Genomic DNA, 18,411 nt, shown 5'->3' on the forward strand with positions numbered 1-18,411 from the left:
GTGGGTGCTTCCGCTGTGACGTCAATGGGAGGAAGGGTTCCTAGCAGCGCGCGTGATCCAGGCCCGGCCGGAGCTGCTGCTGCTGGGGGGGGGGGCGCTGGGTCTGGGTGGCCATTGGCCCCGCGGGGCCCTCGCGCGCAAGCGGAATCCGAGGCGGGACCCTTCAGCGCCGCGCACCATCGACCGGCTCCGGGGGCAGCGCTGGTTTTACGGAACTGCCGTGTCCCCAGCATGCGCAGGCAGCCTCCGTACAACAGCCTCTTGCTTCACTGCGGGAGGTGGTTGGTTGGTTGGTTGGTTTTTTTTTTTCCAAGCAGAAAAGGAATCTTACACTTTCCGCTGCCTAATGGCTTCGTTTCTGTGCATTAAACCTAGTTTTTTAAAAAGCTGCCTTCATCATTGCATCTGGTTTTTATGAGGTGAGGCACCAGCCTGAGCTAGCAATAAATTGCTCAGGTGGCACCTCTTGGCCAAAGTAAACAAGCTTTAAATTCAGTACAGCTTTCCAATAAGGCCTTCAATTGTTCTGGATTTTCAAATAAATCTGCTGTTGCCTTTCCTTCAGATTCCTTACTAACCTTTATAAGTACATAGCCTTGGCTATTGTGCTTCTAAAAATCACACATCAATCATAGAAGTTTAGGTAAGCTGTGCCTTTTTTAAACTCTTGCTTATTCTGAATTGACTCATAAAATTCAGCAGTTTCATGAGGAGTTTTATAAGTCCAGAATGTATGAATTAGATTAACATTTTTGTATAATTTGTTGGTGCCATCTTTAGATGTAAAAGGGTAAAAGGTATAAAGTGCTAAAGAAAAAAAATTTCCTTTTTCACACAATGGTCACGTCACCAAATGTATCCTTAAATTGAATTTTAGAAACACTTCTTCATACTATCACCCACTGATCTCTTGAAACCAGAGTGCTAAAGTTGCAATTCTATGCATAGCCAATTAGCTAATTGAGTAGGATTGGCAAAATGTTACTCCAAAAGTTTCTTTACTAAAAATAATGTTGCTATTTTCTTGTAGATAAAGCAATTTCATGTTATCATGCTATGAAACAACTATATTGAAATAATTTGGCAAAGGTTTTCTTATATCATGATACAACACTATGGTTGCTTTTTCTTTAATTGAAAATTTTAATGTCTAACCAGGCAGTGTTTCATCCTAAGGATGTTAAATATCTATTAATTTACTAGTTGAGTATTTGATGGAAATTCCATCAGCTACTCAACTAGATGATAGGCACGTCCTTATTCCTCCTTTGAAATGTACAAGAGCCTCAGCAGAGGCTCTTGTGCATTTCCAAGTTGGAACTCCATGTGCAGCCCTGGGCCAGCAGGAAGTCCCTCTCACTCCAGGCTCCATGCAGTGTTTCAAAGCAGCAGCGCCACATGGAGCCTGTACCATGACTCGACTATCCGATAAGCAAATGCTTATTGGATAGTCAACTAGTCCTTAATATTACTGGGAGTCATGGCAGATGTGCATTACAATCTGTGGAATCATTAAAAACAGTAGGAACATAAGAATTGCCAGATCAGCTCCATCTCTTCTGGTATGATGTTTCTAAGGCAGGGGTTCTTAATCGGGGAGGTGTGAAGGGGGTACAGGGGAGGTGTGAGGTACCGCCCAGAAAATTTATCACAATTGCCTTCTTACTGGATAAAATTCTAAAGTTTAGATTTCTTCATAATTAATATTAGGAATTAAAATTATAAACATTAGTTTAACTTGTAGATATCAGCACACTACAATAGCAGTGCAACTCCCAGACCAGGGAGACGGGGAGCAAAGCCTTGGAGCACACCCGCAGCGGGACAGCCCAAGCGCGCCCGGGCTGTCCCGCTGCGGGCGAGCTCCAAGGCTTTGCTCCCGGACTCCCTGCAGACCAAGGAGACGGGGAGCGGCTTTTCTCACCCCGGAGGATGGGGGCGGCAGACTGCGGCGCATCTGGGCATCCCGCCGCTCCCGTCCTCCGGGGCGAGAAAAGCCCCGTTCGTAACTGCGGATCCGACATAAGTTGGATCCGCATAACTCGGGGACTGCCTGTAACTTTATGATTCTTGCTAAGTTATTGGTCTCTGTTTGATAGTATGACAGTCTAATTACACATAGTTGGGGAAAGTATTTATTTTTATAAGTATTGAATTTTCTATTGCCATTAAAGGTAAGGTTCTGTTGCATGGTTCCTGAATCTGTTTATACTGATGATCATCATTGCACTATAGGAAGGGTTAAAAATGGGAAAAATAAACTGACCACAAGTGGCTAAATATGCATCCAACAAAAGGCATCTGAGTTTTTTTTAGTATAATTGCATATTCAGTTTTACACGCTGATTATTTGATCTAAATGCTAGAAGTTGAATATTGTATTAAATTTGACTAAACATGTGCCTATTTTGTCTGACCTTGTCTGAAAGTATGTTTGTACTTTCAAGAACATGCATAAGAACACCTCTATTTTCTTCTTGTTTTGGAATTAGATACTATGTGAGCATTTATTATTCATAAAATAATGTATATAATACGGTATGGTGCTTTTACAAACAGATTAAGGTATGGTCCAAGACTCAAGGTTCTTTGTCTTTAGGTAGGCAAGATGGACAGACAAATGTGGCATGATTTCAGGTAAGGGAGGCTATAAGGAGGAAGCATTCCTTTGGGTTTTATGAAGGAATATGGCAGAGAGTGAGTTATGGAATTTGAGAGGGAGAGAAAAGCATGGGAGAGCTGCCCCCAGGCCTGGAGATTTAGAGTGCCCTGGCCTGCCCTCCTCCCCCGCTGCTACTACTGCTGCAGTGGCTGAAGCCCTGAGCCCTTGAAATCCCTGTTGGAGCCCTGGGCAGTACTGAAGGGTTAGCTCAGGAAGGCTAACCCCACCCCTGACCATTCTGCCCAAGGCCCCACCTCTCCTAGAGGTGCAGGGCTGGGTCCTGCCCTTCACCTTGCCCACAAACCTGGCAATTCTGCTGGCAGCCCTGAATATGTATGAACGAAGAGGGAGGAAGAACTGGAAGGAACAATGATTTGGGGTAGGATAAATAAGGACAAAACGATAGGTATGGTTTGTAATGTATATAGTGCCTTTAAGTAAGGACAAGGAATTTTGAGAGGGTGTATGTGGTCGGTTGTTGGTTTGGGGTTTTTTCCAGGATGAAACAAGAAATAATGAGAGGACTGAAATGGGTTGCAAGTACTTTGGAGAACAGCATTAAAATTCAACATGATCTGGAAGAGCTGGAGAAATGGTCTGAAGGAAATAACATGAAATTAAATTAGAACAAATGAGAGAATCTCAGTTTAGGAAGGAACAATCAATTGCACACACATGATACTGACTACCTAGGAATAATTAGTGCAGAAAAGAATCTGTGGCTCAAACTAAATAAGAGTCAACAGTGTAACCACTTGTTTTAAAAAAGCCAGCAAACATCATTCTGGGATGTATTACCAGGAGATTGTAAACAAGACACAAGAAGTAATTTATCCATCTATTCTGTGCTGTTAAGAGATGGACCATGGAGCTGTCCAGTTCTGCATGTCACATTTCAGGAAAGATGTGGGCAAATTGGAAAAAGTCCAGAGGAGAGCAACAGAAATGATTAAAAGTCTAGAAAATATTATCTATGAGGAAAGATTGGAAAAATGGGGTTATTTTATCTGGAGAAGAGAAGATTGGGAATGGGGAGGAGGAAAGCTATCCGGTTTCAAGTACATAAGGGCTGTGTCTACACTGGCATGAATTTCCGGAAATGCTTAAAACGGAATACTATTCCGTTTTCAGTTTTTCCGGAAAAGGAGCGTCTACATTGGCAGGCTGCTTTTCCGGAAAAGCCCTTTTTCCGGAAAAGCCCCTGTGGCCAATGTAGACGCGCTTTTCCGGAAAAGAGCCCCAATCGCCATTTTCGTGATCGGGGCTTTTTTCCGGAAAAGACTACTGGGCTGTCTACACTGGCCCTTTTCCGGAACAGTGTTCCGGAATAAGGACTTATGCCCGAGCGGGAGCAGAATAGTTTTTCCGGAATAGCGGCTGATTTTGTACAATAGAGCATCTTTGCTTTTCCGGAAATTCAAGGGCCAGTGTAGACAGCTCGCAGCTTATTCCGGAAAAGCGGCTGATTTTCCGGAATAAGTGGCCCAGTGTAGACACAGCCAAGAAGTTAAAAGGAGGAAGGAGAAAAAAAATTTAACTTCTGAGGACAGAACAAGAAACAATCATAGTCTTAACTTACAGCAACAGAAGTTTAGGTTGGATGTTAGGAAAAAATTCAAATTGTCAGGGTAGTTAAACTGGAATAAATTGTCAAGGGAGATTTTGGAGTTACTGTCATTGGGGGATTTTAACAGCAGGTTAAACACACATCTCTCAGGATTGTGTAGATAATAAGTCCTGCCCTGAATGTAAGGGACTTCTCTAAATGACCTTTTGTGAGCCCTATTATTTCTATGATCCCATGGCAAAAGAGAGCTGAAAATGTCAGTTCATTGGGAAAATACTTTAACTAATAGAAGGTTTGAGAAGGATGGAAAGAAGAGCCCATTGTCACTGGTACCCCTTGTAGGGAGCATGCACCTGTGTGTATGTTAAATATTGACCATATTAGGGGATGTGTTCATCTTTAAACCCTAGTTAATTGTTGAGAAGCAGAATCTTGTAATTCTGTGTGCATTAGAGATGTGAATGGATAACCAGTTAACTGGTAAGTCTCACCCTTAACAGGAGAGGCTTACTGTTCCAATTAACTAGTGGCGGTCAGAGCAGCTCCCCACCTGCTGTGGGTAGAGTGTTGCTCCAGCCCCTGCAGGCCCAGCCTGAGTGCACTGCAGGCAGGGGCACTCTAGTCAGCCAGAGCACACCCTATCCACGGTGAGCCTGGCCTGGGCTTGCTGCAGGCAGCCTGCTCCACCCAGTCGGAACAGCCCCTGTCTGGGGGGGAGGGGCTGGGCGCGGCGCACTGCAGCCCTGCTATGGCCAAACCAGGCTGGAGCATCCACTCCGCCTGCCCCTCTTTAATTGGTTAACCAATTACACAGGATTTTATATCCCTAGTTTGCATTGCTTATAAGTTCTACATAATAGGCATAAATTCTTCAGAAAAAAAGCAGGGATTGGTCCTTGGATGTTTTCCTTAAATAAGGTTTTTCCTGGTATTTGAATTGGAAGTCATCTTATTTTTAGAACTGTTACTACTACACAAAAATAGGAACTGAACCTCCTTTATAAAATGTGCATTACAGTGTGCTGTGCACTATTATCAGTAAATTAAAATGTACATATAGTTCTGAATTAATCTTTTCTAGCAATGGAGAATACAACTTCAAGTTTAGAATCTGAATACATCAAGAATCTGCAGCAACAAATCTACTTCCTTGAACTAGAAGCCAATTTTCTATATCCTTTAATATACCTTGCTAAAAAAATGTGATAAATATCCCCAAGAAAAACTTCTCTTGGAAATACGTTAAGATCACACACGTTAAGTAAAACCATTTTAGCTGTTTAGTATTATGATTTTCATTGAAGAAAAAGTTTTCTGCGCTTTATGTAATTCATTTAAAATAATTTTTTGACCTTAACTTTCCATCATCACGCGTGGGCAGACTAAAAAAGCCACTTATATCCAGCCCCGCATTACTTCTGAAACCGAACACTTGCTTCAAAAGCTAAAGGTAATTTTTTCTAGTTATACTACTTCATTTTCATATGAATAACTCTACAGTCTATTATGTTTCTATTAAATATTTAGTTTTTTTGCATTTGGGATTTTTTAATGTATTTTGAAAATAAAGTGAAATATTGTCAACATGAAACATAGTTTCAAGGAATGAATTAAAATAGTTTCATCTACTGTACCTGTTCTAAGTTCTCCTGCCCAGTCTTATGATTTTACCATCACTTAAAAAATCCTTACTCCTGTTATCAAATGAAAAACTCAACAGAATGGCTAATTGAATGATTCAGACTCTCAGGCCAGGTCTACGTTAGACCTGGAAGGTCGGCTTAACGTATGCAACTCCAGCTATGTAAAAAACATAGTGGGAGTTGGTTTATCTTAAGCCGAGCTTGGCGCCATCTTTACAGGGGAAGGCCAATGGGAGCAAACACTCTCATCAGATTCCCTTACTCCTTGCAACTGTGAGAAATACAGGTGCTGGCTGAACTTGCCCTCAGCATTTGATTTACGGGTCTTATCTAGACCCACAAAATTGAACGCCAGATGATTGATCTCCAGAGCGGAGAGTGAAGATGTGCCCTCCTTCTACAAAGACATGTGCACATACTTTACTCAGACTACTAATAAGCTTAAAATTAAGCATGTGTATAAAGGCTTGCAGGATTGAGGCCTGACTACAGAAATGCTGTCAATATATATACACACACAAAATACAATACTTTCTTAAATTTTTTAATTATAATAAATCTAAGTGTTATTTGCAACAATAACTTAAGAATTTTCATTGTTTTTTTTAAGTTGACAATGTTCCTTTTAAAAGTGTGTTGCCTAAACTGGTCATATCTGCTTTATATACAGTCCTGATGGTACAAAGAGAATAAAGCAGAAGTTAGTAACCAAGGGTATGTCTACACTACAAAGTTAATTCGAACTAACAGACGTTAGTTCGAATTAACTTTAATAGGCGCTACACTAGTGCTCCGCTAGTTCGAATTTAAATCGAACTAGCGGAGCGCTTAGTTCGAACTAGGAAAACCTCATTTTACGAGGATTAAGCCTAGTTCGAACTAGCTAGTTCGAATTAAGGGGTGTGTAGCCCCTTAATTCGAACTAGTGGGAGGCTACCCCTCCCCAGGTTTCCCTGGTGGCCACTCTGGCCAACACCAGGGAAACTCATCTGCCCCCCTCCCGGCCCCGGACTCCTTAAAGGGGCACGGGCTGGCTACAGTGCCCGTGCCAGGTGCAAGCCTGCCAGCACCCAGCCAGCAGACCCTGCACCTGGCACGGATCGAGCCACCCACCCGATGCCCCCCAGTTCTCCCCCTCTTCCTGGGACCAGGCTGGCGGCTCCCGGGAGCTTGCCCGGGACCGCAAGAGGCGGGCACCCGCCTGGGCTAGTGCAGACATCGTGGATCTCGTCCACGATCTCCACACTCAGCACAGGAAAGTGGCCGGCTAGGGCAGGAGAGCTGCCAGCCTGGCCACCCAGGAGCAGGTGTGCAAGAGAATCAAGAGGGTCCACTGAGACCCCCGACCCTGAGCCCTGTGCTTACAATGGCCGTCCTGGGTCAGACCAAAGGTCCATCTAGCCCAGTAGCCTGTCTGCCGACAGCGGCCAACCCTAGGGACCCTGGAGGGGATGGACCGAAGACAGTGACCAAGCCATTTGTCTCGTGCCATCCCTCTCCAGCCTTCAACAAACCTTGGGCAGGGACACCATTCCTACCCCCTGGCTAATACCACTCCATGGACCCAACCTCCATGACTTGATCTCACTTCCCTTTAAACTCTGTTCTAGTTGTAGCCTTCAGAGCCTCCTGCAGCAAGGAGTTCCACAGGTTGACTCTTTGCTTTGGGAAGAACAACTTTCTCTTACTAGTTTGAAGCCTGCTACCCATTCCTTTCCTTTGCTGTCCTCTAGTCCTTCTTTATGGGAACTCAGGAAGAACTTTTCTGTATGCACCCTCTCCACCCAACTCCTGCTTTTAGAGACCTCTATCCTGTCCCCCCTCAGTCTCCTCTTTTCTAAGCTGAAAAGTCCCAGTCTCTTTAGCCTCTCTTCATATGGCACCTGTTCCCAACCCCTGATCATTGTAGTTGCCCTCCCCTCTCCCAGCCTCTCTCTTCCCCTCTCCCACCTCCTTTTCCCAGTCTCCCCCAGTTTTGTTCAATAAAGACAGATTCCATTTTGGAAGACACGTTATCTTTATTTTGTACATCAAGAAGAGGGGCTACGGAAGGGTAAGTGGAAGGAGGTGAGGGAGGAATGGGGCACGAGCCCCCGATGGGGAGGACTGGGCTGGCTCTGTGGGCTTCTGGGGGTGGAAGCTCTCCTGCAGCCCCCCAATTGCCCTCTCTCCCCAGATGGCAGCCTGTGGCAAGTGCAGTCGGTCTGATGGCCGAGTGGTGTGATGTGCCCAGTGTGGGTAGTCCGGGCAATGCAAGCCAGGACTGCTTTGCAAGCGGGGCACCCCTGAGAACTGTCCGTCCGGGGTGCGGGTCGGGACCCTTTAAGCACAGCCCTCGGCTAGCCTGAGACAGCATCTTCACGCTCTAAGTCCTCCTCTGATGTCCTGCCCGCACTGCTTCTGGCCATCCTTAACCCTAGTTCAGGGTCCACTTAATGTGGACATGCTAGTTCGAATTAGCAAAACGCTAATTCGAACTAATTTTTTAGTCTGGATCCGTTAGTTCGAATTATCTTAGTTCGAATTAACTAATTCAAACTAAGTTCGAATTAACGTTGTAGTGTAGACATACCCCAAGAGCTTATCTCTATGGGCAAATTGACTGGCATAGCTATAATGGAGCAATTATTCTGCTATAGTTATGCAAATATAATTTCTTTGTGAGTACACTGTGTTTAGGAGAAAATGTGACTGACTTCTAGAATAATTACTCCACAATAGATTTGTTTTTCAGAATAAAGTGTCCACATAGGGAGCTGTATAGACATAGCAGAATAAAGAAGGTTTTGGTACAGAAAGGAGTTGTGCAGCCCACCTAAACCCAATAACTAATCTAGGTGAGGGAATATAGTGAGGAAAATGGAACATTTTTCAAAAGCTTCTACGTAAATAAATATGGAGAAAGTAGTTTTCACTTTGGTTATGCCAGGAAAAAGAGGCATTTTGTCTTCTGGGGCTTCACATCTCTGCTAAATCTTTTATGTCCATACATACATTTTTTATGGATAGCCCACCATGACAGAAAAAGGAAATGATCAAGTGGATTAAAGGAGTTGACATTTGATTTATTAGGTGTTGTTGGTTTACATAATGTTTAAGTAATTTTGTATGGCATGCTGGTTTGCTACCATGTTCTTAGTGAATTTGTGGAGGAGTTAACTAAAGTTAATAACAAATTAGTAAAGGAACAGCATATCAGATAGGTTGTTATAAATCAAACGGATTAATTTTTATGAAACAAATTCTGTGTACAATAAAGGGGAAAATGCAGCCATTTCACTGCACCAGGGATATTATGCTTTTTGCTTATGATTTGGAAAATAAAATCACTAGTAGACATAAGCTGCAGAGTTCAGTTTGGAAATACATTGAAGTGGAATATTGCCTCCATGGATCTGCAGTGGGAGCTACTAAGCATTTGCAGATCCATGAGTACTAAGCATGCAGTAATGAGTACTAAGCATTTCTGAAAACTTGACCACCTATTTAGGAGCCTGATTAAAAAAAGGTAAAATCTTCTGCTGACCACAAATTTACAACCTTATTAAGATTTTTCCACAACTGAGAACCATAAAGATTCGGGAATAGTATCTTTGAAGTTAGCTATACTATGCTTTGCTGTACATCAGCTGTGAGATTTTGGGGGCTGGGAATGTCTCTGTTTTTGTATGTTGTGCAGCACCAAGCACATTGGTAATAAATAATAACACAATTATACATGCTGCAAGATATATCAGTTTCTTTAAAATAGATCATACTAACTCAGAAGTCTTTTACATATGTTTTCCATCACTTTGAGGGTCTTTCCACTTGTGCTTTAGAGCCTAACGTAACTTGAAGCTCCATGTCATAGCCATAAGCAAAAAAGAAAATCTCCCTAAATTCTCCTGTCATATTTCATCTCAGAGTTGACATTTTCTGGTAAATTTGGGAGAAAAATTGGAAAAGGAGGTTGAGTGCGCTTGACATTTTTCTCTGCTGTAGACTATTTGAAAATGTTTCTTACTTTTTTTTTTCATCATAATGCTAAAATGTTCTGGAACTGCTGAGGAAAAGTGCCTTCTTGTATATTTGGGATGCAGGTTTGTGGTGGAGTTATAAAGACATAATAATGGAGGCATCAGTAATACTTCATAGTTAAAGATGCATTGAGACCTCACAAAGCAAGTCAAAACCAGGCAAACATATGATATGATCTGTCACATTTTCCACATCATGATTTTAATTAAATATTTGATAATATTGGCAGAGGAAATATTGTTTTTAAAAATATTTCCTCTTTTAAAGTTTGCTTTGTTATTCTTGCATTTTTTAGGGTTCCTAATTGTTCAACTAGTTCAATAATTGCCATATGCTCCAAACTTCACACCCACATATATTTTGGTAAACCCTAGACACAGGCCATTTTTAAAACAAATTGCTATTCCTGTAATTCAAAATTAAAACTTTGGACTATGCCAAGATTAGCCAAAGAGACTGATCAGAGCTATGAGTTACTTCCATTTTCTGATTCCGCCAGCCATGTATGCATGCTCCTGATGAGTAGGGAACCATTTCCACAGTCTTGGAGGCAGACATGGTGGGAAGGAAGACGCAGTGAATGGGCCTTCAGTGAGAAGGGGTTTTTGCCAGTTAGTGGGGTGTTGTGATCATGTACACTGCTGGGGGCCTAGAGTGGCTGAATCCCATGTTTCTGTCACTAGATGTTAGCATGTCAAAGGCTCTCCATGACATTGAGCCAAGGTGACACTGCCATCCACAGTCCTTGATGTGCTGATGCCTCATCACAGAGGCACTGGACTTCTTCCTAACTCAAGCCATCCCAAACTCTGGCTCTGATATAGATCATGTCCCTTATGGCCTCCCATTTGAATCTGTTCCTTAGCAGGAGAGTTACAGTCCAAAATTTTCACTTTGAGAAGCTGTAAAAGGCGGAGCCTCCAGCCAAGTTCATGCTCATCTTTTACTGATTTGTCAGTGCTACACCCGCGCTCTGAGCCCTCGTCCCGCGCTTAGACGAGAGTCCTACATCAGCCGCTCGTGATTCAAGGCAGGTAGGGGGGCTCGGGCCCTCCCTCTCTCCGAGCCCTGATCCAGGGCCCAAGACCCTAAAGACTGGGGTCACGGACCCCATCCGGTTGGTGGGGATGCTTCCCACAACACACCAACCCACAGGCTACTCGCTAGCCGTGCCCTGGGTCGCTTTCTACCGTCTCATGTCCTTGCTGGTTGGCTCCTTCCCTCTGCTCGCTGTCCTGGGCAGGGAGGGGATCTGTCCCCTGGCTCCGGGCTGCCTCCGCTTCCAGCTCCTCATCCCCCTTTCTGGGTGTGGCAGTGGCCTTTAAATGCCCTGCTGCGTCTGTGCCGTAGCCGCCAGGGTCCACGTGCCCTCCGGGGCTGACCCTGACCCTGATGTCCAGCCACGCGCCCTGCTGTAGCTCTGCTGTGGCTGCCTCGCATGCCTCGCAACAGCACTGATGCTGGAGGCTGTCCTGCCCAGCATGCCGGGGATGGCGCCGGATGAGTGCAGGGACCACTGGCACACCGTCACACTTGCCCCCTCCTAAAGATCCTTTCTCTTCCCCTCAGTCTTCCTCTCCAATCTGCGAACAAAAAAATTGACATTACCATGTACTCTGCCAGGCCGATGGAACACCTCAAACTGGTATGGCTGTAACGAGAGGTACGATCTCATCACCCTCCAATTGACACTCTTCATTGAGTTTATCCACTTCAGTGGTGCATGGTCAGTTATGAGTTGGATAGGGTTGCCTAGGAGAGAATATCTTAGCGAGTCAATGGCCCACTTGGCCGCAAACTCTTCCTTCTCAATTGTCGCATAGTTCTGTTCCCGAGGGCACAATTTCCTACTTACATAAAGGATGGGGTGCTCCCCTCCCCTTACCTCTTGGGACAGGACAGCACCCAATCCTACTTCTGACGCATCTCTTTGTAAGATGAATGGGCGAGAGGAATCTGGCTGGATAAGCACTGGCAGTTGGGTTAAGTGCTCTTTTGATTTCTGTAACGCTGCCTCTCACTGCAGGTAGCACTGAACCTTGTTCGATTCACTATTTCTGGTCAAATCCATTAGGGGAGAGGCAATTTCCGCGACCCCGGCTACAAACCTTCAGTAATAACCAGCCAGGCTGAGGCATTGTCTAACCTGTTTCTTTGTTACGGGGTAGGGGTAATCCCTGAGGGCCTTTCCCTTGAGTCTCAGGGTCCCTTCTCCCACAAAGTACAAGACTTCCTTTTGCCCAAATTTATATTTCCCGGGATTGGCGACTAGCTCAGCCCCTAGCAAGGCTCGCAGGACGGCCTCCAGGTGTTTGAGGTGATCCTCCCATGACTGACTATATATTATTATATCGTCTATGTATGTGGCCGTGTAGTCGTAATGACCTTTTAGGATCTTATCCATGAGCCTTTGGAATGTGACCGCCACCCCATGGAGCCCAAAGAGCATGGTAACAAACTGGAACAACCCCCATGGTGTGGAAAAGGCCGTGGTTTTTTTTAAGGCTGGTGTCAAGGAGATTTGCCAGTACCTCTTCGATAAGTCCAGGGTAGACATGAATTGGGCTCGCCCTAAGCGATCGAGGAGTTCGTCTATTTGGGGCATCAGGTAGGCATCAAAACGAGAGATTGCATTTACTCTCCGAAAGTCTATGCAAAATCTCACCGTCCCATCGCACTTGGGTACAAGCACAATCGGGCTGTGCCACTCACTATGGGACTCCTCAATCACCCCTAGTTGTAATATGGCCTGCACCTTCGCCCTTACCATGTCCCACATCTTTCTAGGGAGGGGCTGCGTGGGGTCCCGTATTTTCTTACCCGATGGCATCACGATGTGATGACTTGCTTGGGACGTTTGGCCTGGGCAGGTCGAGAATACTGAGGCATACCTCCATTGCAGTGCCTGCAGGCCCGAGCATTGGTCGGCGCTTAGCTCGGTTCCCACTAGGGCCATTGTTGCTTGTTCCAGGTTTCCTGCCCAGGGCCCCAGTTCTAGCTTCGGGGGGGCTTGTCACTATTAATAGTTGTTCCCAGGTGTTCCACCTTTTAATAGATTCACATGGTAAATATGTGTTGCTTTCCGTTTCCCTGTCAGTTGGACCTCATAATCTACCTCCCCTACCTGTCGTAGTACCTTGTACAGCCCTTGCCACTTGACAAGCAGTTTAGACTCTTTAAATGGAAGCAAGAGTAAGCCTTGTTGCCTGGCTTAGAAGGGCGAAGCTCGGTGTCCCGATTATAGTACCGAGCCTGTCTTTCTCGTGTCCTCATAAGATTCTCCTTGGCGTATTTGCCCACCGCCCAGAGCCTCTCTCTCAGAGTATATATTGTAGTGATCCAACCTGGCAAGGCCTCTGCTCTTCCTATGTCTCTTTCACCAGTTCTAATACTCCCCGGGGTTGATGCCCATACAACAGTTCAAATGGGGAGAATCCCGTAGATGACTGGGGTACCTCTCTTACGGCAAACAACAGCGTGGGAAGTAGCCTGTCCCACTCCCGGAGGTCATCCTCTACCAGGCGACGGCGCATTGATTTCAGGGTCCTATTGAATCACTCCACTAAGCCATCTGTCTGGAGGTGGTACACGGACATTTTCAGAGTTTTAATCTGTAATAGCTGGCACAGTTTGGCCATCAATCAAGATGTCACATTCATGCCCTGATTGGTTAAGATCTCTTTCAGAAGACCTACCCACAAAAATATTTTTATCATTTCTGTCGCAAGGCTCAGGGCAGTTTTGTTCTGAGGAGGCACAGCCTCCGGGTACCAGTCACATAGTCCATGACGACAATGAGTACATACTGGTTCCCCCCCTTTGACCGCTCCAAAGGCCCTATCAAGTCAAGGGCTATTCGCTCAAAGGGGGTGCCCACCACAGGGAGGGGGACCAAGGAGGCTTTAGGTACTGTCCCCGACCCAGTACGCTGGCAGGCAGGGCAGGATTTACAGAAGTTCTTAATATCCTGGTGCACCCCCGGCCAGTAGAACCTCTGTCGTAGCGTTTTCTCATGACCCAAATAGGCAGCCCAGGGGTTATTATAGGCGAGTTTGAATAGGGTCCGGTGGTACTGAGCGGGCACGAACAGCTGCCGTAACTCCCCTCCCTTGGGTTTCTCTAAAACACGATAAAGTCAGTCAGCACGTACCTCAAATCGTGATCCTCTCGTTTGAAAGGTCTGGTCTGGCTCTCCATCTGTCACATAGTCCCACGCTCGGTGGAGTGATGGGTCCGCTCTTTGTTCTTCCACGAAATTTTCTCCTTACCCCCAGTCCATGCTGGTAGTATCCGGGTCAGGACCACCCCCTTGGTTGAGGAGTGTGGGGGCCGTCCTCGCATCTGTATTCACCATTTCTGGGGTCTCTCCCTGGCTCTCTGTGGGCTGGTCCTGGTGGACAAGGGTATGGCTCCAGTCACGCCTGAGGATCATGGGGTAGGCCAACTGAGGGGCGACGGTCACTCAACACCAGGTCTCCTCGCCCCCTTCAGCTAGATGCCCCAGACCATAGGATAAAGTGCGAATCTCGCCGTGCACGCACTGCATGCGCACAGGGGGTCCTGCCTCTGGAAAGCCTTTTACTAGGTCGCTGTATCTACTAATGTGTCTATGGGTACGTCTTCCAGCACCACCCTGGCCATAATCTTTAATAGCCCGCTATCCTGTTCCTCGGGGGTCAGCGTGAACACCTGCCCGAAAGAACAGTCCATGAAGGGGCAGTCCCTCTTGAAGTGCCCTTCTTGCCCGCACTCGAAACAAACATTTTTGGTGTCCCCTTTCCCACCACCGTCAGGGGCTCTGTCAGGTCACCAGTGGGGGTGTTGGGTTCTCCCTTTTGAGGGTTCCCGGCCAGATGGGGGCTAGCTGCCACCCGTTACCTCTCATCATGGGGCTCAGTGTTGGCTTCCCGGGCCCCTTCCCCTGGCTCTGGGGCAGACAATGCCTCCCTCGCCGTAGATCTTCGATCTTCCACCCCTTCAGCAGCCATATATTCCTCCATGAGGGTTACAGCCTCAGTTAAGGTGGCTGGCTGGTGGTGGCAGACCCATCGTTGCCCCTCACCCGGCAGAATCTTCATGAATTGCTCCAGGATAATTACTCTGCGACCTGGGCCCCTGTCTTCTGGTCGGGCTCTAGCCACTGCCAACCCGCCTCTCAAGACTTCTAGGCCACGGCCCTCGGGCGGGCCCCCGGCAGATACTTCTCCCTTTGGAACTGCTGTCTGTCTGTCTCTGGCGTAACTCCCAGCTGGTCCAAAATTGCTTCTTTAACTTTAAAGTAATGCAGCGCGTCCCACGCAGAGAGGCTGAGGTACGCTAACTGGGCAGGGCCTGTGAGGTAGGGAGCCAGCAGCGTTGCCCAGTGGTCCTCTGGCCACTTTGCCACCAGCGCCACTCATTCGAATGTCACCAGGTATGTCTCGGGATCATCATTCACCCCCATCTTGGTCAGCCGTATTGGCAGCTGTGCTCATCCCTCAGTGCCCATCTCGGGTCCTCTAGGTAGGGTGGTCGTTGGGCGGCTCTGACTCGTCTGTTGCTGCACCCAGCATTCCTGCTGGGCTTGCTGGTGCTCTATTAGTTCACGCATCAGCTGCCTTTGCTGCTCCTGGTTTTGGGCCATCAGTTGTTGCAGCAGCTGGGCTTGCTGCTGCTGCTGCTGCTGCTGTCTATGGCTCTCAGCCATCCATTCAGGACGTCTCCATCCTGGTCCCCTTCTCCCGCCCAGCGGGGGTCCCTTAAACACAATAACTACAGTTGCCTGGCTCCTCGCTCGCCTCACTACCCTTCCCTCTCTCTCCTCCTTCCCTCTCCCTTCCCCGCGTGGGCCCGCTATGCCCACATTCTCCACCAAGTGTAAATGGCAGAGCCTCCAGCCAAGTTCGTGCTCGCTTTTCATTGATTGGTCAGCGCTACACCTGTGCTCTGAGCCCTCGTCCCGCGCTTAGACGAGAGTCCTACATTGGCCGCTTGCGATTCGAGGCAAGTAGGGGGGCTCTGGCCCTCCCTCTCTCCGAGCTCTGACCCAGGGCCCTAGGACTCGGGTCACAGACCCCGTCCGGTTGGTGGGGACGCTTCCCACAACACACCAACCCATGGGCTACTCGCTAGCTGCACCCTGGGTCGCTTCCTACTGCCTTGTGTTCTCGCTGGTTGGCTCCTTCCCGCTGCTTGATGTCCCTGGGAGGGGAGGGGTTCGTCCTCCGGCTCCGGCCTGCCTCCACTCCCAGCTTCTTGCCCTCCCTTACGGGTATGGTGTTGGTCTTTACATGCCCACTGCACCTGCGCCATAGCCGCCGGGGTCAACGTGTCCTCTCGGGCTGACTCTGCTCCCGACATCTGGCTGCGTGCCTTGCCATGACTTTGCTGCAGCCACTGAGCACGCCTTGTAATGGCACCGCTGCGCTGCCACCGGCGGCTGTCCTGCCCAGCACGCCGGGAATGGCGCCAGGTGAGTGTGGGGCCCGTGGGATGCTCTGTCACAGAAGCTTTCATTGCTTTGCTCCTGCTTGATAAAGTGCATCAAAATTTTTTCTTTTAAGATACATTTTAATTTTAAGCCATGGTCAGTCACTTTTTTTAAAATAGAAGGAAAACACGTAGTGTTTGGTTGTTTACACTGTAAGCAATCAGTTGTTTCTCTAATACTAAAATTAAAAATGGTGGGCTTTTTATAACCTGATAAAACTGGTGAATGGACATGTATGTTTAATGTCAAAGCTTATTAATTTAAAAAGTTAAAGCTCCTTAAATTGAAACATTATTACAAGTACTATCGCAAATGAAATCATCATTTTACATTCATAATTCAAAATTTTAATGTGTCTAAACTTAACTGCATTCAGTATGACAGACATTTGAAGTAGAAGGTGTGGAATGTTGATGCTGTGAATACGCAATTTGCGTCTGAATACATTTCTGTGTGTTTAGTTTCTTTTTGAAAGTTTATTGGTTTGAACTGAGATGCAGTAGGCCAGAACAGATGAGTATTTGGCACTTGTGGAAATATTTAGTAATAATTAAATATACTTTCACCACAAAAATATTTATTTTTTACAGGAATTACAGTCCCAAGCTGATGGTCTCCATTTGGAACTCAAGCGAAAGGAAGCAAGTTTAAAAATGATGAAAACAGACAGAGAAAGAATGAATAACCAGATCAATGCTGCAGATGGTAATTGTTTTTCGGGAATCAAATGTCGGCATCTGAATGTGTGTAGTCCTTTCTCTCCCTTCTCCCCTGCCCTCTGCTACTTTGAGTGGCACAAACTACAGAGTTTCAGAGAAAAGATGGGTGAGAATCTAGGAAAGCAGGGGGAGTACCGTGGCTCCAGTTTGTACAATGTCTGGGTCTTTGGTGTCAGGCAGAGCTGGGCCACTTGAGAGCAGGCGAGTTGGGGCGACTCTCTTGCTCTTTAGAAGTACTCTGTGTCCTTTCTGCCTCTTAATGAATAATTAGGGAGAAAAGATGGATGAGGTAATATCTTTTATTGGACCAACTTCTGTTGGTGAGAGAGATTAGCCTTTGAGCTACACAGACTCTTTCTTCACTCCTGGAAAAGGTATTCAGTGTCACAGCTAAATATAGGATTGAACAGATACTATGTAGCAAATATTCTAAGGAGGAAGCTGAAGTGGCCTGTTAACACAACGGGGGGAGGAATTAATAGGTTACAGATTTTTGTAATAAGCCATAAATCCAGTCTCTTTATTAAGACCATGATTTTCCCAGGCTCCGTTATTCAGTTCTTTGGGAGAAAGCTACTCTCTCCAACAATGGAAACTACAGGCTTTATGGCTTTCCTGACCAGAAGATACTGCTGACAACTTCTCCTTGGAGCTTACTGGGCCACTGCTATCCACTCCTCAGTCCAGGCCTGGCATCTCCACTCAGCCCAGGCAATGGATCTAAAGAAGAGCTCTATATGGCTTGAAAGCTTGTCTCTAAAACCAAACGAAGTGGCCCATTACCTCACCTGCCTTGTCTCTCATCTCCTAGAATCAACACAGCTACAGCAACATTCTCACTGAATAATCTAGCAAATGCTTCATAATGAGAAATGATCTTTAGATCACAGTCTTAAGGAATCATAGCAGACAGCACAGACAGAACAAAATGCAAATAACCTCTCTGACTTGGGCAGGCCTGTCTGTTTCTCTGTCAGGGGCCTGATATGCCTGCAGTGTCCTGCCAAGCAGTGGCTCAGTGGGTTCCCTGTCCAGACAGCCACCAGTGACAGTGGACCAGGACTGGGTGACAGTGTTGCACTTCAAAGCTCAATTCAGATATGGGCAGGAGAATCAGGGCAGTGAACTGGTAGAAATGGTAGTTGGTTCGCTCTGATCTTTAATACAAGCTACTCCTCCCTCCTGCCCCTGAGGAAGAAGCAGAAACTCAGTTCACAGGGCAACACGTACATTGACAAAACCTTTCAGACATACATCTTTGACCTTATCCTAGTTCATCTAGGGTTAGACATTTTTGTAAAGATATATGGGGTGTATATACCCCATTACAA

The 18,411-nt window shown here is 46.4% G+C and overlaps 1 protein-coding gene across 8 annotated transcripts in view; it reads left to right on the top strand.

The window, feature by feature from the left end:
* LOC102454699 (uncharacterized) overlaps positions 1–18,411 on the top strand; it is a 37,710-nt gene that overhangs the window by 158 nt on the left and 19,141 nt on the right. Inside the window, exons 1-6 of one of the 8 annotated variants that reach the window (XM_075924098.1) lie at positions 76–419; positions 566–643; positions 2,600–2,637; positions 5,311–5,401; positions 5,601–5,679; positions 16,952–17,066. In XM_075924098.1, coding sequence (XP_075780213.1) covers positions 2,628–2,637; positions 5,311–5,401; positions 5,601–5,679; positions 16,952–17,066 — 295 coding nt within the window. In that variant the 5' untranslated portion in view covers positions 76–419; positions 566–643; positions 2,600–2,627. Of the gene's footprint in view, positions 1–73; positions 644–2,599; positions 2,638–5,310; positions 5,402–5,600; positions 5,680–16,951; positions 17,067–18,411 lie in introns of those variants that run through there. The other 7 variants (XM_075924102.1, XM_075924101.1, XM_075924099.1 and 4 more) reach the window with 7 other exon arrangements.

Source organism: Pelodiscus sinensis, chromosome 3 (assembly GCF_049634645.1).
Source record: "Pelodiscus sinensis isolate JC-2024 chromosome 3, ASM4963464v1, whole genome shotgun sequence".
Lineage (NCBI taxonomy): Eukaryota > Metazoa > Chordata > Testudines > Trionychidae > Pelodiscus > Pelodiscus sinensis.